Source organism: Phyllobates terribilis, unplaced genomic scaffold (genome assembly GCF_046119375.1).
Source record: "Phyllobates terribilis strain yellow unplaced genomic scaffold, ASM4611937v1 Scaffold_1__5_contigs__length_1240528914, whole genome shotgun sequence".
In the NCBI taxonomy this organism is placed as follows: Eukaryota; Metazoa; Chordata; class Amphibia; order Anura; family Dendrobatidae; genus Phyllobates; species Phyllobates terribilis.
In genome coordinates this window covers 128,687,974-128,712,093 of record NW_027362761.1, presented here as the reverse complement: position 1 = coordinate 128,712,093, position 24,120 = coordinate 128,687,974, and the positions used below count along the sequence as shown (strand labels likewise).

General features: G+C 43.7%; 1 protein-coding gene across 1 annotated transcript in view; it reads right to left on the bottom strand.

The window, feature by feature from the left end:
• The window catches only part of IFT74 (intraflagellar transport 74), a 133,146-nt gene that overhangs the window by 21,890 nt on the left and 87,136 nt on the right, over nt 1-24,120 (bottom strand). Inside the window, exons 14-16 of the mRNA XM_073667246.1 lie at nt 16,744-16,797; nt 10,634-10,731; nt 10,275-10,401 (exon numbers count right to left, since the gene is read on the bottom strand). Of these exons, the coding sequence (XP_073523347.1) occupies nt 10,275-10,401; nt 10,634-10,731; nt 16,744-16,797 (279 nt within the window). The remainder of the gene's footprint in view (nt 1-10,274; nt 10,402-10,633; nt 10,732-16,743; nt 16,798-24,120) is intronic.

Sequence of the window (24,120 nt, the reverse complement as noted above, 5' to 3'; positions counted from 1 at the left end):
ACACAGTAATGTTTCTGCCTTGAAATGAGGTTTATTGTACTAACAGAAAATGTGCAATCTGCATTCAAACAAAATTTGACAGGTGCATAAGTATGGGCACCCTTATCATTTTCTTGTTTTAAATACTCCTACCTACTTTTTACTGACTAACTAAAGCACTTTTTTTGGTTTTGTAACCTCATTGAGCTTTGAACTTCAGAGCCAGGTGTATGCAATCATGAGAAAAGCTACTTAAAGTGGCCACTTGCAAGTTGTTCTGTTTGAATCTCCTCTGAAGAGTGGCATCATGGGCTCCTCAAAACAACTGTCAAATGATCTGAAAACAAAGATTATTCAACATAGTTGTTCAGGGGAAGGATACAAAAAGCTGTCTCAGAGATTTAACCTGTCAGTTTCCACTGTGAGGAACATAGTAAGGAAATGGAAGAACACAGGGACAGTTCTTGTTAAGGCCAGAAGTGGCAGGCCAAGAAAAACATCAGAAAGGCAGAGAAGAAGAATGGTGAGATCAGTCAAGGACAATCCTCAGACCACCTCCAGAGAGCTGCAGCATCAACTTGCTTCAGATGGTGTCACTGTGCATCGGTCAACTATACAACGCACTTTGCACAAGGAGAAGCTGTATGGGAGAGTGATGCGAAAGAAGCCGTTTCTGCAAGCAAGCTACAGAGTCGGCTGAGGTATGCAAAAGCACATTTGGAGAAGCCAATTTCTTTTTGGAAGAAGGTCCTGTGGACTGATGAAACCAAGATTGAGTTGTTTGGTCATACAAAAAGGCGTTATGCATGGCGGCAAAAAAACACAGCATTCCAAGAAAAACACTTGCTACCCACAGTAAAATTTGGTGAAGGTTCCATCATGCTTTGGGGCTGTGTGGCCAATGCCGGCACCGGGAATCTAGTTAAAGTTGAGGGACGCATGCATTCCACTCAGTATCAGCAGATTCTTGACAATAATGTTCAAGAATCAGTGATAAAGTTGAAGTTAAGCAGGGGATGGATCTTTCAGCAAGACAATGATCTAAAACACCGCTCCAAATCTACTCAGGCATTCATGCAGAGGAACAATTACAATGTTCTGGAATGGCCATCCCAGTCCCCAGACCTGAATATCATTGAATATCTGTGGGATCATTTGAAGAGGGCTGTCCATGCTCGGCGACCATCAAACTTAACTGAACTGGAATTGTTTTGTAAAGAGGAATGGTCAAAAATACCTTCATCCAGGATCCAGGAACTCATTAAAAGCTACAGGAAGCGACTAGAGGCTGTTATTTTTGCAAAAGGAGGATCTACTAAATATTAATGTCACTTTTCTGGTGAGGTGCCCATACTTATGCACCTGTCAAATTTTGTTTGAATGCAGATTGCACATTTTCTGTTAGTACAATAAATCTCATTTCAAGGCAGAAACATTACTGTGTCCAACAGTTATTACATATATCAAACTGAAATAGCTGTTGCAAAAACACAAATTTTTATAAAACAATAAGCTACAGATTAATAGGGGTGCACAAACTTTTTCATATAACTGTATATATTATAAATATATATATATATATTTTTTTTTTTACAGAGATATATATACATTTTACAGATATATATATATATATCTGTAAAATGTATATATATCTCTGTAAAAAAAAAAAAAAAAAAAAAAAAAAAAATTATATATATATATATATATATATATATATATATATATATATATATATATATATATATATACAGTACAGACCAAAAGTTTGGACACACCTTCTCATGTAAAGATTTTTCAGTATTTTCCTGGCTATGAAAATTGTACATTCACACTGAAGGCATCAAAACTATGAATTAACACATGTGGAATTATATACTTAACAAAATAGTTAGAAACAACTGAAAATATGTCTTATATTTAGGTTCTTCAAAGTAGCCACCTTTTGCTTTGATGACTGCTTTGCACACTCTTGGCATTCTCTTGATGAGCTTCAAGAGGTAGTCACCGGAAATGGTTTTCACTTCACAGGTGTGCCCTGTCAGGTTTAATAAGTGGTATTTCTTGCCTTATAAATGGGGTTGGGACCATCAGTTGTGTTGTGCAGAAGTCAGGTGGATACACAGCTGATAGTCCTACCGAATAGACGGTTAGAATTTGTATTATGGCAAGAAAAAAGCAGCTAAGTAAAGAAAAACGAGTGCCCATCATTACTTTAAGAAATGAAGGTCAGTCAGTCCGAAAAATTGGGAAAACTTTGAAAGTGTCCCCAAGTTCAGTTGCAAAAACCATCAAGCGCTACAAAGAAACTGGCTCACATGAGGACCGCCCCAGGAAAGGAAGACCAAGAGTCACCTCTGCTTCTGAGGATAAGTTTATCCGAGTCACCAGCCTCAGAAATAGCAGCTCAGATTAGAGACCAGGTCAATGAAAAACAGAGTTCTAGCAGCAGACACATCTCTACAACAAGTATTAAGAGGAGACTTTGTGCAGCAGGCCTTCATGGTAAAATAGCTGCTAGGAAACCACTGCTAAGGACAGGCAACAAGCAGAAGAGACTTGTTTGAGATAAAGAACACAAGGAATGGACATTAGACCAGTGGAAATCTGTGCTTTGGTCTGATGAGTCCAAATTTGAGATCTTTGGTTTCAACCACCGTGTCTTTGTGCGGCGCAGAAAAGGTGAACGGATGGACTCTACATGCCTGGTTCCCACCGTGAAGCATGGAGGAGGAGGTGTGATGGTGTGGGGGTGCTTTTCTGGTGACACTGTTGGGGATTTATTCAAAATTGAAGGCATACTGAACCAGCATAGCTACCACAGCATCTTGCAGTGGCATGCTATTCCATCCGGTTTGCGTTTAGTTGGATCATCATTTATTTTTCAACATGACAATGACCCCAAACACACCTCCAGGCTGCTTAAGGGCTGTTTGACCAAGAAGGGGAGTGATGGGGTGCTACGCCAGATGACCTGGCCTCCACAGTCACCAGACCTGAACGCAATCGAGATGGTTTGGGATGAGCTGGACCGCAGAGTGAAGGCAAAAGGGCCAACAAGTGCTAAGCATCTCTGGGAACTCCTTCAAAATTGTTGGAAGACCATTTCCGGTGACTACCTCTTGAAGCTCAGCAAGAGAATGCCAAGAGTGTGCAAAGCAGTCATCAAAGCAAAAGGTGGCTACTTTGAAGAACCTAGGATATAAGACATATTTTCAGTTGTTTCACACTTTTTTGATAAGTATATAATTCCACATGTGTTAATTCATAGTTTTGATGCCTTCAGTGTGAATGTACAATTTTCATAGTCATGAAAATACAGAAAAATCTTTAAATAAGAAGGTGTGTCCAAACTTTTGGTCTGTACTATATATATATATATATATATATATATATATATATATATATATATATATATATATATATATATATATATACACACTGCTCAAAAAAAATAAAGGGAACACTTAAACAACAGAATATAACTCCAAGTAAATCAAACTTCTGTGAAATCAAACTGTCCACTTAGGAAGCAACACTGATTGACAATCAATTTCACATGCTGTTGTGCAAATGGAAAAGACAATAGATGGAAATTATTGGCAATTATCAAGACACACTCAATAAAGGAGTGGTTCTGCAGGTGGGGACCACAGACCACATCTCAGTACCAATGCTTTCTGGCTGATGTTTTGGTCACTTTTGAATGTTGGTTGTGCTTTCACACTCGTGGTTTCATGAGATGGACTCTACAACCCACAGAAGTTGCTCAGGTAGTGCAGCTCATCCAGGATGGCACATCAATGACAGCTGTGGCAAGAAGGTTTGCTGTGTCTGTCAGCGTAGTGTCCAGAGGCTGGAGGCGCTGCCAGGAGACAGGCCAGTACACCAGGAGACGTGGAGGGGGCCGTAGGAGGGCAACAACCCAGCAGCAGGACCGCTACCTCCGCCTTTCTGCAAGGAGGAACAGGAGGGGCACTGCCAGAGCCCTGCAAAATGACCTACAGCAGGCCACAAAATGTGCATGTGTCTGCACAAACGGTTAGAAACCGACTCCATGAGGGTGGTATGAGGGCCCGATGTCCACAGATCGGGGTTGTGCTCACAGCCCAACACTGTGCAGGATGCTTGGCATTTGCTACAGAACACCAGGATTGGCAAAGTCGCCACTGGTGCCCTGTGCTCTTCACAGACGTGCTCAGTGTGAACCTGCTTTCATGTGACAGAGTCTGGAGACACCGTGGAGAGCCATCTGCTGCCTGCAACATCCTTCAGCATGACCGGTTTGGCAGTGGGTCAGTAATGGTGTGGGGTGGCATTTCTTTGGAGGGCCGCACAGCCAGAGCTAGCCAGATGGCCATTAGGTACCGAGATGAGATCCTCAGACCCCTTGTGAGACCATATGCTGATATGGTTGGCACTGGGTTCCTCCTAATGCAGGACAGTTGGCACTGGGTTCCTCCTAATGCAGGACAATGTCAGACCTCATGTGGCTGGAGTGTGTCAGCAGTTCCTGCAAGATGAAGGCATTGAAGCTATGGACTGGCCCGCCCGTTCCCCAGACCTGAATCCGATTGAGCACATCTGGGACATCATGTCTCGCTCCATCCACCAACGTCACGTTGCACCACAGACTGTCCAGGAGTTGGTGGATACTTTAGTCCAGGTCTGGGAGGAGATCCCACAGGAGACCATCCGCAACCTCATCAGGAGCATGCCCAGGCGTTGTAGGGAGGTCATACAGGCACGTGGAGGCCACACACAATACTGAGCCTCATTTTGACTTGTTTTAAGGACATTATATCAAAGTTGGATCAGCCTGTAGTGTTTTTTTCCACTTTAATTTTGGGGGTGACTCCAAATCCAGGCATCCATTGGTTAATAAATTTGATTTCCATTGATGATTTTTGTGTGATTTTGTTGTCAGCACATTCAACTTCGTACAGAACAAAGTATTCAATGAGAATATTTCATTCATTCAGATCTAGGATGTGTTATTCGAGTGTTCCCTTTATTTTTTTGAGCAGTATATATATAACTGTATGTATATAAGTAGATAAAACAATTCCCAAACACTGGCTATCTCTATATCTCTAACTGTACTTTTGGGTGTTGTCACAAAAATAAGAAACAACAACAACGAAAAAACCCCTAAAACCAACACTTTAAAAGCACGTGAAAGGAATGTGGACAACAACTTGGGCCATCAGACTTTACTCTGCTCTGTCCAGAATGGACTGCCTTTTTGCTTTTATTATTTTCGACAATAATGACATGCTTCACCCTGACAAGATGTAGAAATCAGCATATGTACGCTAGGATTTATATTAATCTAACAGGGTTAGTAAAGAAGTTGCCGCTAAAGTATCAAAAACAAATAACTGTAGTCAGGAAGAGGATACAGGCCGGTTCCTTCAGATATGCTGAGAAGTGGCAGAAGGTATGTAGAAAGCAGTGCAGCCTCAGACCAAGCTTCTTGACCCCAGAAAAAACATCTGAGGAACAATAGCATTAGTGAAATTGTTTACTCTGGACAGCTTCCTTTTTCTTCTCCGGGGCTGCTGATGATTTTTTTTCTTTCACCGGCGAGCCATTAAAAGATGTTTAGATCACATTTCATCTTGGACACACTGTTTGAATTCTATTTGCCAGGCAGCCATGAATGCCAGCCACCACCAGTTTATGAAACCGTTCAGATATTACAGCATGATTAACCATATGTCAGTCTACTTATAATAACTTTGTTCTCGCACTGGAAAAAAATGCTTTAAGAGGAGCTCAATTAACTGGAGCTTTGCTACATGGAGCGATATTAGAGCCCTTCCAGCCCCTTCACAAAGGGAAGTGGTCATGCTGGTGAAGCACCCAACATATTCCAGTATGTCCTACAGCCCTCAGCATCCTCCTACCTCTCTGACCGCTCCTTCACTCTATCTTCTGCTGGCTACTCTTCTTCCCCTTTTCCCCTTACTGTCAAGGTTCCTCAAGGATCAGTTCCTTGTATACTGCCCCTATTGGACAAACAATCAGTAGATTTGGTTTTCAGTACCATCTCTATTCTGATGACACCCAATTGTACACATTGTCTCCTGACATCACTTCTGCATTATTACAAAATACTAGTGATTGTCTTTCTGCTGTCTCTAACACTATGTCCTTTCTCTATCTAAAACTGCATCTGTCAAAAACAGGACTCCTTGTGTTTCCTCCCTCCACTAACCTACCTGTGCCCAATATTGCCATTTCCGTGAGTGGCTTCACCATTACTCCCCAGCAACATGACCGCTGTCTTGGGATCATACTTGACTCAGATCGTTCCTTCACTCCCTACATCCGATCACTCGCTCGTTCGTTCATGTCATCTACACCTCAAAAACATCTCTAGAATTCAACCTTTTCTTACCTTTGACTCTGCAAAAACACTCACTGGTACTCTAATTCATTCTTGTCTGAACAATTGCATCTCTCTACTAATCAGTCTCCCTCTTACTAAACTCTCCCCTCTCCAATCCGTCCTGAATGCAGCAGCCAGGATCATATTTCTTTCCAATCGCTACACCGATGCCTCTTCCCTTTGCCAGTCATTGCACTGGTTGCCCATCCACTACAGAGGTCAATATAATCTCATCACTCTCACCCACAAAGTGCTAAGTGTTTCAGCACCGCCCTAAATCTCCTCACTCATCACAGTCTACCACCCTAACCATGCCCTCCATTCTGCTAATGACCTAAGACTAACATTCTCAATAATGCGAACCTCCCACTCCCATCTTCAAGACTTCTCATGTGCTGCACCAATTCTTTGGAATGCACTACCCAGGACACTTCAATTAATATCCAATATCCACAGTTTTAAGTGTGGCCTAAAAACACATTTCTTTAGACAGGCCTATCGCCTCACCTCACTTGTCTAACTATCCCTGTATTTCCCATACAAAATTTCCTTTCAAATCAGGACCCTCGTATCATCTGTTCACACTCTCCATGCACTTAATAGACTTATGTGTCTATACATGTACACATACTGGTTGGCGACTGGTTCATGCAGCATTATGTGATTACCTTATTTATTACATTGATGGTTGGGAACATACAATACAAGCAATTGTTACCATCCACCTTTCGTGTCTCCCCTATTTCCTCATAGACTGTAAGCTTGCGAGCAGGGCCCTCACTCCTCTTGCTAGGTGTTGATTTATGCGATTATTGTTATTCTGTAATGTCTTTGTCTGTATATGTCCCCTCTAAAATGTAAAGTGCTGCGGAATATGTTGGCACTATAGAAATAAAAATTATTATTAATAAACTTTGGGACATAGCATTGGCACAGCATAGGGTGGGGTGCAAAAAGGTCCCCACGTCTTGATCTTCAAGAAACTCAGCTGAGAGCAGGATAGGGAAAGGTCTGTTTATCTTGACCAACTGGCGGCATTGAACAAATACCGATCTGTACACATTCACTGATGGGCGATCATATATTAGCCTGTCTACACAGACAGACTGCGGTGAACAATGCTCAGTGAACGATCTGTAATAGATCGCTCAGCACGCACAAGCAGCCATTGTCCACGCAACTCGAGACTTGTTTCAACAGGACAATACACCAAGAACGATGATTGAGCGATAATCTTTCAGCGTAAAAGCAGCTTATGTCATGATCTCAATGTTATGCAACAGTTACAACAGTGGAGATTCACATTTTACAGTTGCAATCAAAATTATTTAACCCCCGGTGCAAAATAGGTTTATTAATAAATTATACACACTTTCTACTCTTTGCAATAAACTACTAAAACAATAATAATTTAAATAACTCAACACAACTACTATATCAAGAGGTTTCTACAAATTTAACACAAAATGACACTTTTAATGACTACTGTAGTCTCCAAATTATTCAACCCTTTCAAGACAAGCATCTTTAGTACTTAGCAAAGTATCTTTGGCTGTTATGACCATGATGCATAGTCAGACACCAGCCTCTGGCAGCGTTCCTGAGGACTCTTAGCCCATTCTTCATGGACCGTAGCCTCCAGTTTACTAATATTCTTGAGTTGTCAAGAGTGGTCTAAAAAGTTAAGGGAAGAGATCGCAGTCTTGTACAAATAAGGAAAAGGATACAAAAAGAGATACAGTCAGAAAGAACTGTTAAAGGAGAATTGGCTACACTTCCTGGACTGGCAAAAAGAGGAGGCCATCAGATTCCTGAGGAAGCAGGTGGTCAAAAAAACCCTTGAGTGACTGAAAAAAACCTGAGGCAAGATTTACGGGTAGCAGGCACTGAGGTTTCAGTATGCACATTAACACGCATTCAAAATACTGATGGTTTCCTTGCCCGCACTCCAAGATGTACAACTATGCTAAAAACCATAGAAATAAACCACAGAAGTTCTGAGATCCTATTCTGTGAAGAGATTAATCAAAACTGGAAATTTAAGGACTGGAGGAGGAAGTATGAAGCATATGCTGAAGAGAACAACCTGCCTACAGTGAAGAATGGTGGTGCTCTGAGGCTGATTTGTTTCCTATAACACTGGAAACCAGCAGCTTGGTGAGGGCTGTATGGATTCAATCCAACATCATGAATTTCTAAGCAAAAACGTCATATCTTATGTGAGGAAGCTAAAGCATGGGCATCATTGGACTTTCCAAGAAGACAAGGAGCCCAAGCATACCCATTTTGGAGTATGACTTGAACCGCAAAGAAAATCTTTGCTGAAATTTAAAGAATGTGGCTGTAGGATGCAAACCCAAGGAAATATATATATAAACTTGAGACCATTGCCGATGAGGAATCGACAGATTCCTCAGAAACATTGTCAGAAGCTGCTGTCTGGCTATGCATCACGTGTGCAGCAGGTAATAACAGCTAAAGTATGCTCTACTAAGTACTAAAGGCACTTGTCATGAAGGGGCTGAGACTGCAGTAGTCCTTAAGTGTCATTTTGTGCTGAATTTGTGGAAACCACTTGTTATATTAGTTGTGCTGATTTGTTTAAATTGTTCATGTTTTATTAGTTTATTGCAAACAGTAGAAAATTTGTAAATTTGGAGGGTTATACAATTTTCATTGCAACAGCAGATGACAGCAACATATGAGAAAGACAGCCCATTCCTGGGTATATAAAGTATATACATTGATTAAAGCATCATATTTCAGTATAGAAACTGCATACATTATTAAAATAGATCTCTTAGACCTGATGAGGCTGGGGTATTTAATTTGAAAATCCATATCAGAATGGCTTTATAATCCTTCAATTCAAATGAGAATGTTATTAGCCCAGCAAGAACAAGACTCATGAGATGCTCATTTTCACTCATTCACCATTGGGGATATTTTTTTCTTACTTAAATACAAGTATTTGTGGCTGAAAATGTTAGCAATGAAAGTTCATTACAATTGTTTTACACATTTTGGCTTTTACAGGTTCTTTGTTGCTCTGCACACTCAACTTTGATGTGGTCTGTGGTCATAAATCAGCTTACAGTCCCAATTATGCGCATTTCAGTAGAAAAAAAGGCCCAAAAGCTGGACAACCTCTTTGATGCTAGGCAGGAAAATTTTCTAAAGGATTATGCAGTTTTCGAAGTAAGCACACCAGACTCATCAGGTATAAGAGATCCATTTAATAAAGTTTGTGGTTAACTGTATGAAATGTGGTGACATATTTGCTTTAATCTATTGTTTAATATAGAAATTGGTAATTATTGGGCTAATAATCCTCTGTTTTTGATAACCACTTACCATCCTTAATTAATAAGTGTCTTATGGTGTTCAACAAGCGCTGTGTATGCAGTAATAGGAAGCGCTAACAAGGAAGGAATAGGAAGCTCTTCCGTACTCAACAGTCATTTGATTACCAAGTCTTGTTACTGCCATCTAGGAGACAGCGTCAGCTCTGCTGTGCAGCCAGGAGGCAGTGTTTCCACTGTAACTAGAGCCAATACACCACCTCAGTTACAGGGAAAATCATGTATTTAAAAAATATATAAATATATATATTTATTATTGCAAAGCCCCACAAAGGTCTTTTATGATCTTACAGGGAACAATATATGATATAAATGGAAAAAAAAAAAAAAAAAAAACAGGTAAAAAAAAGAAATACATAATAAAAGAAAGCCACTGCCAATCCAAATGGCTGTTAATAGCCCCGCCCCTCTCAGGAAAAAAACGTGCCTATAAAAATAATACTTAAAGGGGAACAATTTTTTACATGTATTTCAGTGTTTTTTTATTCCATTTAAATCTGTGCATAAAATCCGCTGTCCACGGCTGGAAGAAAGCTCCTTACCAGATGTCAAATTCTTTGCAGTGCTCTGCGATTTGTGCATTTCAGTTTCCTTAAACGTCAGGTCCTCTTGCATAATTTTCAGGTCTTGAGATGTAACCGAAGAGATTTGTTTCATTCGATTTATATTCTGCAGAAAATGAAAATTGTGCCAATATCAATGCATTTTCGGCAGGAAAGAGAAACATTATAAAGGAAATCATGAAAACAAAATCAATATTTCATATTCTATTTGTAATGCAAAATGTGTCATGTACTTATATCAATAAATATCAGCTTTGTGGTGCCAGAGTACCGGCTAGAGTAGACCGCCCTACATAACAGAGGATATCCATCTGTCCGGGCAACTGACGGGGACTCACCCTGCTTGAGTGTTCCAGGAGGGTGACAATATTTGCTTCAATCTCTGACTTCCTCTCCGTCTCTTGATTCTTATTTTCTTCAAAACTGGAGAAAAATCCTGAAAGCATAACCTCAAAGTTGTGAGAGGAGAACGCACATGTGTGGTGACCATAACAGATACATATACAGGCCTAGCAACGTCATTTCAGCATGTATTAATATGTTAGCACTCTGTGGATTAGACTATGTAGAGTGGGAATTCTCAAACCTTTTGTCCTGGGGCTTCAACAGATAAACCAAGGTTACCCAGAGCCTCACCAACAGACCGACCCACATGATGTCTGCGCCCTAACCAACTGTAGTGGACGTCCATACTAAAACTGAAAACATCTCTGCATGTTTTCCTTTCCTAAACCCAATATAATATTCCAATAAGTGCAATATAAGTGAACTGCAGTGGCATCGTCAGGGTCAAAGATCCAGGGCTCCAGCCCCAAACACCTTGCCCTGAACCCCGGGCAACAGCCACATGGAACTCTGTCCGCATCAACAGGACACCAATACAGTTCAATTCTGTGATAAGGATCCTGCCCTAACACTCTGCATCCTGTAGTCCGCAGGCTGCTGAAAGCCTGAAGCTTACAAGATGTCAGGGTCCTGGCGCAATGTCATTACATTATGTCGCCCGTGCCAGCCCACTGTATATACCAGTCAGGAGAGCAGACAGAGGCTGCGGTGGACATGGAATCAGTGTTAGGCGAGTATAACCCTTATGGTTTTTATATTATTTGGCTGTGGAAACATCATACTGTGTTTGGCAAGCTATATATAGTGTATGGGAATGTGCATTGTACTGTGTGTAGGGGCATTATACTGTATGAGAGAGCTGTGGTGACATACTGTGAAAATGGCTATACATTCACTACACTTTGTGTGGGGACTGTCTGATGCTCATACGTTGTGTGTCTATGGGGGGGCTGCAGGGCCATAATACTATGTGAGGGGGGCTGTGGGGGCATCCTACTATATATGAGGGCTGTGGGGCCATCATACTATGTGAATCGGCTGTGAAGGCATCATACAGTGGGTGGAGACATCATACTGTGCGTGGGGACTGTGGGGCCATCATACTGTGTGAGGGAGTTGTGCAGTCATCAATCTTTGTGTGGGGGGCATCATTCTGTGTGAAGGGGCTGTGTGGCCATCATACTGTGTGTGGAGGCTGTGGAGACATTGTACTGTGTATGGGGGCATTACACTGTGTGGAGACTGTGTTGACATCATACTGTGAGGGGTACTGCTGGCGTATCATACTGTGCAGGAAAAGTATCATACTTTGGGACATCATACTGTGTGTGGGAACTGTGGGAATATTATATGGTGTTTGGGGCATTGTAGCAGTATAATGTGTTGGGGCACTATGGGGCACTATGGGGGCATCATACTTTGCTGTGGGGCACTGTGGTGTCATCATATTGTGCGTTTGGGGAATTCACTGTTGGGGAATCGTACTTTGTGTGTGTGGGCCATCATATTATATAGGGTCCATGAGGGATATAGTGGGTGAGAACATGGAAGGGCTTCAATAGGGGTAAAATTACTGTGCAAATGGTGCAATACATGGACCTCACCCTGTCTTTAAGCGTTGGGAACTATGCTCTTCTGTGACTGAACTTATGGCCCCATCGAATATATACTGTACTGTATATATAATATATATACATTTTTTGAGAGGGACAGCAATTTTGATCGGCGCACTGATAGGGAAAAATTACCGTATTTTTTGGACTATAAGACGCACTATTCCTCCAAAATTTTGGAGGAAAGTGTGTGTGTGGGGAAGGAGGGGGGGGATGTGTCATAGTCCTGATGCACCTTATGGTTGTAACTGTGGCGGGGGGAGGGAGGCAACGATGGAGGAGCGGTCACAGAGGCAGTAGCCGGCTGCTGCGGCTAACATTGTGCCTGCTGTGAAAAAAAAATTTATATTCACTGCTACAGGGGGTCCTGTATACCAGGATGGGGATGAGGGGGCCATATCCCCTTCGCAACCCTGGGATTTTCCGTTTTTGCATTTTCGTTTTTTGTTCCCAGAGCCATAGCATTTTTATTTTTTGGTCAATATGGCCGTGTGAGGGCTTATTTTTTGCGGGACGAGTTGTACTTTTCAACGCCATTACTAGTTTTACCATATCGTGTACAGGAAAACGGGAAAAAAATTCCAAGTGCGGTGAAATTGCAAAAAAGTGCAATACCACAGATGCTTTTTTAAATTTCTTTTACCACGTCCACTGAATGCTAAAACTGACCTGCCATTATTATTTTCCAGGTCATTACGAGTTCGTAGATACCAAACATGTATAGGTTCTTTTTTATTTAAGTGGTGAAAAAAAATTCCAAAGTTTGGTAAAAAAAAAAAAAAAATAGCGCCATTTTCCAAGACCTGTAGCGTCTCAATTTTTCGTGATCTGGGGCCGGGTGAGGGCTTATTTTTTGCGCCGAGTTGAAACTTATTGATACCATTTTGGGGTAGATCCGATGTTTTGATCGCCCGTTATTGCATTTTATTGCAATGTTGCGGCGACCAAAAAAAGTAATTCTGGCGTTTAGAATTTTTTTCTCGTTACACCGTTTACCGATCGGATTAATTCTTTTTTTTTATATTGATAGATTGGGCGATTCTGAACACGGCGATACCAAATTTGTATGTGTTTTTTTATTATTATTTTATTTTGAATGGGGCGAAAGGGGGGTGATTTCAACAATTTTTTTAAAAACATTTTTTTTCCACTTTTTGCTTGCTTCTATAGTCTCCATAGGAGACTAGAAGCAGCACTTGTCTGATCGCCTCTGCTACATACAGGTGATCAGCAGATCACCTGTATGTAGCAGAAATGGTCCTGTGCTATGAGCGCCGACAACTAGGTGGCGCTCATAGTAATCTTTACATGATAACCACTGGAGTCTGCTGCAGACCCAGGGTTGTCATGCCCAACCATCGGTGACCCGCGATCACGTGACAGGGTCACCGATGGGCGGGGTAAGTGACACACTTCCGGCGCGGCGATGTTAAAAGCCGCTGTCAAAGATTGACAGCAGCATTTAACATGTTAACAGCCACAGGTGGATCGCGATTCCACCCGCAGCTGTTGCGGGCACATGTCAGCTGTAATAATCAGCTGACATGTGCCCGATTCAGTGTGGGCTCAGCGCCGGAGCCCTCATTGAACCGTGGGGTTACAGCCTTGCGTACAAATATGGCACAGGCTGTAAAGTGGATATATACCAGGATGGGGATGAGGGGGCCATATATACCAGGATGGGGATGAGGGGGCCATGCATACCAGGATGGGGATGAGGGGGACATGCATACCAGGATGGGGATGAGGTGCCATGTATACCTGGATGGGGGGACCATGTATACCTGGATTGGGGGCCATATATATACCAGGATGGGGGATATCAGTACAGAATTGGGGGACATTACCCCTATAACAGTGTCAGCAGCAGACCCCCTTCCCCTTATAACAGTGCATCATGACCACATTTTTTGTTTCAATTTGTTTTCTATTTTCCTCCTCTAAAACCTAGGTGCATCTTATGTTCCAGTGAATCTTATAGTCCATAAAATACGGTAGATTTTGAGAGGGTATTCAGGCATTAACACTTTCATTAGGGGAATTGTTACATTAAAGGGATTCTCTTGGGTTATTATTTGAAAGGGGTACTTGGGACAGGATAACTTTCAAAGGAGTATATGGGGCCTTATTACTGTCCAGGTGCAAATATGGGGCCAGATTGCTTTCCAGGTAGCACAGTGGGGCATTATTACTTTCTAAGGGACATTCTCTCTGGCACACGGTGTAGATTATTTGGATGTAAGGGGTACATATAGTAATGACACAATTTTTAAAGTATTGTGGTCACTGTTCCATGTCGCAGGTGCAGCCAGGATGGGGAGTTTTCTTATACATTCTGCAAATGAGGTGTGGCTAGAAGAAGTCGTCATGTTGGACTGGGTCAGATGGAAAAGATGAACATCACCTGTAAGTCACTATACTGTATATAACTGTACTCTAATCACTTATATAAATTAGCAGGACAGGTATCTATCACTATATGGTCACACTTGTTTATCTTTTAGTATTAATTTGGTGGTGCAATTCAGTTACTATGTAGGGGTGGGTTGTATGGAGGTATTTTTTGGTAATACTGGTCTTTGTATAGTGTGTTTTTTTTCTGTAGAACTATGGTAATATTATTGATTCACTTTATAGTGTAATGGCAATGGTCATCATGTAGTGGTATTATTTTGGCCTTATGTAGTAATTTTGGTAATATTGGTCTCAAAATATTGGTATAAAAATGGACTCAGGCCTCATTCAGATGTCTGTTTTTTACGGATAGAACAAGTACCCATTATATGGGGAGGTCCATATGTCTGTGTTTTCTACGGACTGAGTAGTCTCCAAAAAAATCAAGGATACAAGTATATGACCGTTTTTGATCAGAGACAAGGATCAAAATTACCCATACAAGTCTATGGGTCCTTGATGGCATCCACTTGCTGTCCGTGATTAACACTGCAGTGTATAGGAGAAGCTTTACAATTTATTTATTTCATCAAAGAAAATCATTGATGAAACACTGATGGTAAAAACTGACACTGATGAAACCCAGATCCAAAACACTGATGAACAACAGTCTGCGTTTTTATGTGAAAAATCATGTATGTCTGAATGAAGCCATATATTGCAACAAAGCATGTAAAACAGACATGTCTCACCTGAAAATTGAGTGGCTAAGAACGGTGACAACTTGTGATAAAACTGCTCGTAGTTTTGATGATGTGGTAAAAATGTTTTAATGTAAATGTACCCTATAAGAAGGATAATGATAAGCACCAGACAGCGTGTGGATACCACCTAAATCCCTAATGCACTTACAATGTTTACCTGGACGCTTACCTAGTTACTTAATAGGAGATTTGTAAAAAAAATAGTCACTGTTTAGTAAAACTCATAACATCATATCAAATATGTTCAGCAAGCTGATTCACGCATGCTAAAGATGCAGCCACAAGTCCCTTTAAAGAGGACATGTCACTTGTTCAAAAAAGTGCCACACTTTTCTGTTTTGCGCTGCCTCACTCCATTGTAGAGGTACTCACACTTGTTGCTTTTGGAGTGAGCAAGTTCTACTGATTGGCTCCAGTGGTCATGTTCCATTTGAGGAGGAAGAAAGCGCTACAAGACGGTTTTTTCCTGCTCAAGTTGAATGTGACTGCTGCAGACAATCAGTGGCTGGTAACTGGCTGTAGCAGTCACCCTCCATCCAGAAGTAGAAGCCAGAAGACCGGTAAGGGACGCCCTGCAGCAGTATGGAAAATTGGAAGACGTTCGGTAGTGGAGTATGAGTTTTTTTTTTCTGTGGAAGGATCACCATGGGCATTTTTTTTTTTAAATGAAGTAAAAAGTAGTTTTAAAACAAGTACTTGGTGTGAACAGCCCCATATGAGACATTGTGGTGAGTCTCACTGCTTGGAGTCCATCATATCAAATGTGTCCTCCGGGGGAATCGTTTTGTAAAATCATTTACAGTACATACCCAATGCAATGACACTTCTGGGGTGATGAGCATGGCTCCAGGCAATAGGGGGTTCCAAAAAAGCTAACTGCCATGAAATAATTTTAAATAGCAGTATTAAAATTGGTAAATTCTTAAATTATAAAACAATGTTGTAAAAAAATATTAATCCTGAGTACGTCTGATGATTTCATTTTTTTCCAGTACAATATCGTCTCTCCATTTGATTTATTTTGAGGCACATAGGAAAAGTGGCTGGTGGATGCAAAAATACCAGGAAACAAAGAAACTTAAATTTCCTGGCAAACTATTTCTTCCTTTCAAAAGGAATCTCAATTCTCAACGGAAGACATATAGGTAAACAAGCAGATTGTGTGCAAGACACATTTTGACAGAACACTTTTATTTTCTAAAGAAAGCTTCCCATTTTGAAATTTAATAAATCATGTATAATAGAAAAAGACAATAAAAGAAAGCGTGGAAAAGTACTGTATGGTATGGCACAGGCAATTTTATGTATTTCACACTGTAAACTATCACTTACGGTCCATGCTTTCTTCTCGCTTTCTTAGTTCTTTGTACTTTTGCTTCTTCTCCCCTAAGATAATAAAGGATTGATACATGTTAGTAACCACACATACTAAAGGTCTTATCGTTTGGAGGTTGTACACAGAAGTAATGGGGCACTGAAATCCTTCCATAGGGCTCTACTGTACCTGCGCATGCCTCTGATCTTATTAAAAGAAGCATTGGTCAAAACTGTTCTAAAAACAAAATGTATTTAAAGGCATTTCCCACCCCCTTTTTTTCAATATGTTCTGAGTGTGCCCACAACTAGTGTTGAGCCACCCCCGTAGTGTTCGAGTTCGGTTCGGTTCGTCGAACACCCGTGTGTTCGCCGAACTGTTCGTCGAACACCTTCGAACACCGTTAAAACCAATGGCAGGCAAACAAAAACACATAGAAACACATAGAAAACACCTTCAAAGGTGTCCAAAAGCTGACAAACTGCTCAGAAGACATAACTAACACATGGAAAAGTGACAAGTACATATAGTCATGCGAAAAGAAAAGAGGTGGAGGAGTAAAAGGAGGGGGAGACACAGATATAGGCATGTCATGCCCTTCTAAAATCCAAAAAGTGAGAAGCCGAGACGGCCAGTCCGCTCCTGCCCGTGCCACCTCCGTGTCGCCGGGTTTGTGCCAGAGCCGCGGTGAACCCTGACGGCCAGCCCCCCTCTCCCAATACTGGTGCCTGTCCGCTGGTGGGTCGAGAGAGCCCCCCTGTGGTGGAGGCAGCTCTAAGCTTTTTAATTTAAATTGTCCCTCTAATTTGAATGAATACACTTTAAATCCATTTACAAGGATCTATTGGAGGGCAAGTCTCATGCCAGCAGCCGCGTAATTCCAGCTCCAGTAGCGTCCACTAAAGCTGCTGCAGTTAAAAAGCTTTTATAAGGATCGAGCTCGGCTGTCCACCGCAAGGCATCCTAGTGCCAGTCCCAGCCCCTATGCCTTGGGGTGCCTCCTGATGCTCTTCACTGAGTATCCCGTGGTCCCGAAGCATTTCCTTTGAAAAAATTAAGTGTCCAAACTACAGGTGGTGTAGCTTGCTTAACAGCCGGGATAATCCGCTGACTAGCAGACACTGCTACTAGGCACAAAGTATTTCCTGGGCTAGATGCAGTTAAAAATTTGTAAGTAGATACTCTCGTTGGATGCTGAGAAAGCATTCCATAGAGTCTCCTGGCACGCCATATATGATTCTCTTAAAAAGCTTGGGGTAGGGGTCTAGGGGACCCTTTTATAGCCAAAATCACGGCCCTGTATCACAATACGTCACCTAGGCTGAAGATAAATGGAACTGTAGCACCGAGGGCTCGGTTGCTACAGACGTATTGCACCTCACCCAGAGGTGTGATATCTCACTCTCAGATAAGGATGGAGTGTGGATCAGGACCCGACACCTGCATGCATTACACCACATTGCCGTGGGGCAGGGCGACCAATATGCCCCTGAGATGGGCACGACAGTCCCTGTCCCTGGCTGGAGTGGGGGGAGGGAACACTGAGGAAGGGGAACCCTGCAGTGCAGGAGCAGGGAGGAAGCAGTTCCTGGGTGCATTGAGAAGGGAGTATAAAAGGTGGGCACCATCTTAGTTCAGTGCAGAGAAGTCTGAGCAGAAGTGGCAGGGAGCAGGGGCTCTGCATGAGCTCTGCTCCGGAGGCGGGCCTAGTAACAGAGGCCCAGGCCTGCAAGAGGGAGAAGGAAGGAAGAGGAGCGGAGAAGGCTCCAGGAACGAGGAATGAAGGGATCCCAGGGGTGCGGACGGGCGAGTCGCCACCGCACGCCCGAATCCACCTGCGTGGAGGGGTCAGGCCAAAGGGGGAGACCGGTCCCCGAACTAGTGGAGGCAGGAAACGACCCTCAGCTAGAAACCGGAGGCTCTGACATTTTATGTGGCGCAGCCCCTTGCTCCACCCGCTAGGAAGGCACCACATAGGGTCAGGGAAACTGGCGCCAAGTTTACCAAGAGGAGGCCCGAGGCAGCCGGACAGAAGTGTTGGTAAGAAAGGCCAGACAAAGGACACACAAAGGGGGTCCTGTGAAGCGCTCCAAAGTTATCTGGGAGTTGTCTGAGCCCCTCACCTGGTGAGCACAGTACGACGTGGGCAGCCGTTACCTGCAGACGTGGTCTGGATAATAAGAACTGTGAGTAAAGGCCCTGAACTGCATCACTGACTCCGTGTCGTTACTGCTGCTGCCCTGCACCATCACCCCCATCCTCCGCATACACTGCCCTGAGGCTATACTCCTCCCGTGGGGAGTTATGCTACGCTCTGCTGCACCCACAACACCAGCCTTAGCGGTCTGCCCTGTAGCGGCGGTTCACTCTGACCGCAATCCACGGGTGGCGTAGTCGGACATTTAAACATCAAAACCACATAAATAGTTCCGCCACTGGTTTGACCGCCCTGAGCCACGGAACCGGATCGCCGCCACGAAGACTACAACCACCAGCATCCACCAAAAAGGGTCCGGCTCCGGGTGTCCCAAGGCCCAGGGGGTGCGTCAGAACATTTTCATCACCTTTCACAATCACCAATGGGACAAGGCAGGGATGTCCTCTGTCCCCTCTCTTATACATCCTAGTGACGGAGCACCTGCTCTCATCAATTCGCCATAACCCCAATATTAGGTGGATTGAGGTGGGAGGCACCGAGTACAAGTGCTCTCTATTTGCTGATGATGTCCTAGTATATATCACTCAATCACATATATCCATCCCTGCTGTTATGGCTGAAATAGATCACTTTGTTACATGGTAAAATTTTAAAATCAATGCAGCGAAGTCTGAGGCCCTCGATGTCTCCCTCCCTAAATCCATATAGGATTCCATCCAGTCCAACTTTCCCTTTGCCTGGCCCTCACAGGGTATCAAATACTTAGGAATTCCTATTCATAGAGACCTCTCCCATCTATGTTATCTTAATTTTGGGCCCTTTATTGAACAATTCCATACAGACCACGGTTGGCAAGTTAGAACTGTAAGATTCACTACGTGAACCACTGGTGTTTTGTGGAAAACAAATTTGCGTTCCAAATTATTATGCAAAAAGTGTTTAGGAGTGATAAGGGAAGAATTTGTTTGTTTGTCAGTTAAACTCATTGATGGTGATGTGTGTCAGGGCTCTTTATATCACTGTAAGCAATTGCAGACACCTGTGCTAATTAGTTTGGCAGGTGTGTCCAATGAAAGGCAAGACTACTTAAGAAGGCTCTCTCACATTATTAAGCAGCCTACATTTTCTGCCAAAATGGGAAAGAAAAAGGATGTGTCGGCTGCTGAGAAGCAACAAATTGTGGAGTGTTTAGGTCAAGGCATGACTACAATCAACATTGTGCGATGATCAGGATGAAGTGTCTTGGCAATCAAGAAGTATGTAGCTGATTCACAGTACACACGTGTGCGTGCTGATAAGGGCAAATTGAGGACTCTTTCCTACAGGCAATTACGTCAGGTTGAAAGAGCAGCGGCAAAAAAGCCTTGTCATAGCAGCAGACAAGTTTTTGAAGCTGCTTGTGCCTCCAACGTCCCCCGAACAACAAGATGCAGGGTCCTTCAGAGGTTTGCAGCTGTGCATACGCCATCCTGTCGACCTCCTCTATCCACTTCACACAAGCAGAAACGGCTCCAGTGGGCCAAACATTACATGAAGACTGATTTCAAAACTGTTTTGTTCACGGATGAGTGCCGTGCAGCGCTCGATGGTCCAGATGAATGGAGTGGAGGATGGCTGGTTGATGGACACCCCACGCAAACACGGCTACAGCGCCAACAAGGAGGAGGTGGAGTAATGTTTTGGGCTGGAATCATGGGGAGAGAGATTGTCGGCCCCTTTAGGATCCCTGAAGGCGCTAAAGATGAACTCCATAATGTATGTGGATTTTCTCAAACAGCACTTCCTGCCATGGTTCAAGAAGAAGAACCGTGTATTTCACAGCAAGATCATTTTTCTGCATGATAATGCACCATCTCATGCTGCACATAAAACATCTGCATCTCTGGCTGATATGGGCATAAAAGGGGACAAACTTATGGTGTGACCCCCATGCTCCCCTGACCTCTACCCCATTCAGAACCTTTGGAGCATCATTAAAAGGAGTGTCTATGATGGCGGGAGGCAGTTCACATCTAAGCAACAGCTCTGGGAGGGTATTCTGTCCTCATGCAAAACAATTGAAGCAGAAACCATCCAAAACCTGACAAATTCAATGGACGAGAGAGTTCAGAAGCTCCTTTCGAACAAGGGGTCCTATGTGAAAATGTAACATCACCTAGAATAAAGTTTTGAGTTGAAAACTGTTTGATTTCAGTTTCTAACAACCTGCTAATGCTTATAATTTCAAAAATGACCATTTTTTTGGTCTTTATTAAAATGAAAAGGTTGATCGAAAAGTTTGGGGGATCTAAGAGTGTGGCAACCCAGTAGTCATGATTACTTTGAATTCTGACAATATGAGGGTCATGCTGCAGGTAGTGCAGCAAGAAGGCACTTATGTGTCTTGCGCATCTCGGAGCCCCAAAATTATTTTCCGGGCTAGATGCAGCTAAAAATTATTTTTAATTTTAAATCTGGTGAAGCTTATTATAGATGGCCTAATAGGATCAGTGCTGCACACTGCTACAAAGCCCAAATTATTTTCCAGTCAAGATACAGATAAACATGATTAGTAATTTGAAAGCTTAAAACGGTTGGTAGGGTGATTTTAACCAATCATCAAGCTTTTACTCTCCCCAGGATGACACAGGGGTAGAAAAGTCGTTTCGGATCCATGATTTGTTCATCTTTATGAACGTGAGTCTGTCTACATTATCAGTGGAGAGCCGCGTGCGCTTATCTGTCAGCACACCACCAGCAGCGCTGAACACACGTTCAGACAGAACGCTGGCTGCGGGGCATGACAAGATCTCCAAGGCGTAAGTGGCTAGCTCCGGCCATTTATCCAGATTGGAAGCCCAAAAAGAGCAAGGGTCCAGTGACACAGTCGTGGCTTCAATGTTTACTTGGAGATACTCCTGTACCATCGTCTCTAGGCGTTGACTATGTGTCAGACTTCTTGTCTCCTGTGGCCTTGCAAAGGATGGGCTAAAAAAGTGGTGAAATGATTCCGCAAAATTGATGTTACCAGCAGATACTGTGGTTCTGTTACGGTTTGAGTGCTGAACACTTGACGGTCCCACGGTTGGCAAGTTGGAACTGTGAGATTCACTACGTGCACCACTGGTATTTTGTGGAAAAGCACATGTAAGATTCTGCAACAGTCTCTGCTGATACTCCTGCATGCGTGCATCCCTTTCTATGGCAGGAATAATTTCTGCAAATTTACTTTTGTACCGGGGATCTAACAGTGTGGCAACCCAGTAGTCAGGATTATTTCTAATTCTCACAATTCGAGGGTCATGTTGCAGGTAGTGCAGCAAGAAGGCACTCATGTGTGTTGCGCATCCAGGAGCACCAAGTCCCTGTTGTGTTGGTGGCGAGGTAACAATCATGCTTCCTTCCTCTGTCCTCTCCCCCCAACCTCGCACAACAGAAATGTGATCAAGGTCTCCCTCATCTGATGAGTCTTCCATCAGTTCGTCCTCCACTTCTTCCTGGGCTCCTGCACCTTCCTCACTAGTTTGGCTGCTACCATGCGCCCTGGTAAAATCATCTCCCCCACCCTCACATGCCTGCCGCCTTGGTGCTGCCGACCGTCTGGACCTTGCAGATGTTAGCCCTTCCGCATACAACTCCTCCTCCTCTACTTCCTCCACCTCCTCTTGTGCCACCACCTGACTCCGAATTCTGTTTAACATGTGCTCCAGCATGTAAATCACCGGAATAGTCATGCTGATAATGGCATCGTCAGCACTAAACATCTTCGTCGCCATTTCAAAACTGTGCAGAAGGGTGCATAGGTCCCTGATCTGAGACCACTCCTCCAGCGTGATTTGCCCCACCTCTGAATCTCGTTGGCCCAGGCTATACGTCAGAACGTATTGCACCAGGGCTTGTCGGTGCTGCCACAGTCGCTGCAACATGTGCAGAGTTGAATTCCACCGGGTAGGCACATCGCATTTTAGCCGGTGAAGTGGCAGGCCCAACGACTTCTGTAGAGATGTAAGTCGCTGAGCTGCGGGATGCGAACGGCGGAAGTGAGCACACAGCGACCGTGCCCTCTGCAGAAGGCCATCTAGTCTGGGATAGTGGGCTAAAAATTGCTGGACAACCAGGTTCAACACGTGAGCCATACAAGGCACTTGTGTGACATTGCCCCGGCGAAGGGCCGCACCCAGGTTTGCAGCATTGTCGCACACGGCCTTCCCTGGTTTCAGGTCCAGTGGAGACAACCATTCATGAAATTGGTTCTCCAGAGCTGACCACAACTCCTCAGCTGTGTGACTCACATTTCCCAGACATTTCAATGTAAAAACCGCCTGATGACGTTGAGCCCTACTGCCAGCATAGTAAGGAGGTGTGCAGGATCCCTTCTGCGCAGTTAGAAAGCTTGTGGCATGACCAGACAGGCTTTGGGTGCAGGTGGAAGACCGAGAGGAGGTTGAGGAGGCAGAAGCAGTGGAGGAAAAATGACATAAAGAGGATTGACGCACAACTCGTGGGGACGGCAAGACTTGGACAGCAGCCCCTTGTCCTGCTGTCACCATAGTTACCCAGTGCCCAGTCAGCGACATGTAACGCCCCTGTCCATGCCTACTCGTCCAAGTGTCTGTGGTGAAATGCACCCTGTCACACACAGAGTTTCTCAAAGAAGCGGTGATGTTGTGTGCGACATGCTGGTGGAGCGCAGGCACACCTTTCTTTGAGAAGTAGTGCCGACTGGGCATCTGGTACTGGGGCACTGCGACGGACATAAGGTCTCGAAAATCCTCTGTGTCCACCAGGCGGAAAGGCAGCATTTCTGTAGCCAAGAGCTTGCATATGGTGAAATTCAACCTCTTAGCTTTCTCATGGCTAGGAGGAAATGGTCTTTTACTTGTCCACATCTGAGGGACCGAGGGCTGGCTATTGTGCTTAGACGGGGTTGATAAGGGTGTCCCCGGCAAACTGCCGGTCTGTGAGGAAGATGCAGGCGGACATGTTAGGTTGCCTTGATCCAAAGGTGGTGCTATCGATGTCGGACAGCGCTCAAGACCAGCTGGTGTTACCACCTCCAAAGAAAATGATGACCTGCCAATCACGCTGGCTGTTGCGGGTAAAGAGGTGGCAGGTCTGCGCCCCAAAACAGGTGTGACTGCTGTCCCCCCAGTCACAGAGGATGAAGAGGCCGCGGATGCACAAGATATGGCAGACGGTGGTTGGCCCGGCCGGCTAGGCCGCATTGTAGCACACTGAGCTTCCCACTGCAACTTAT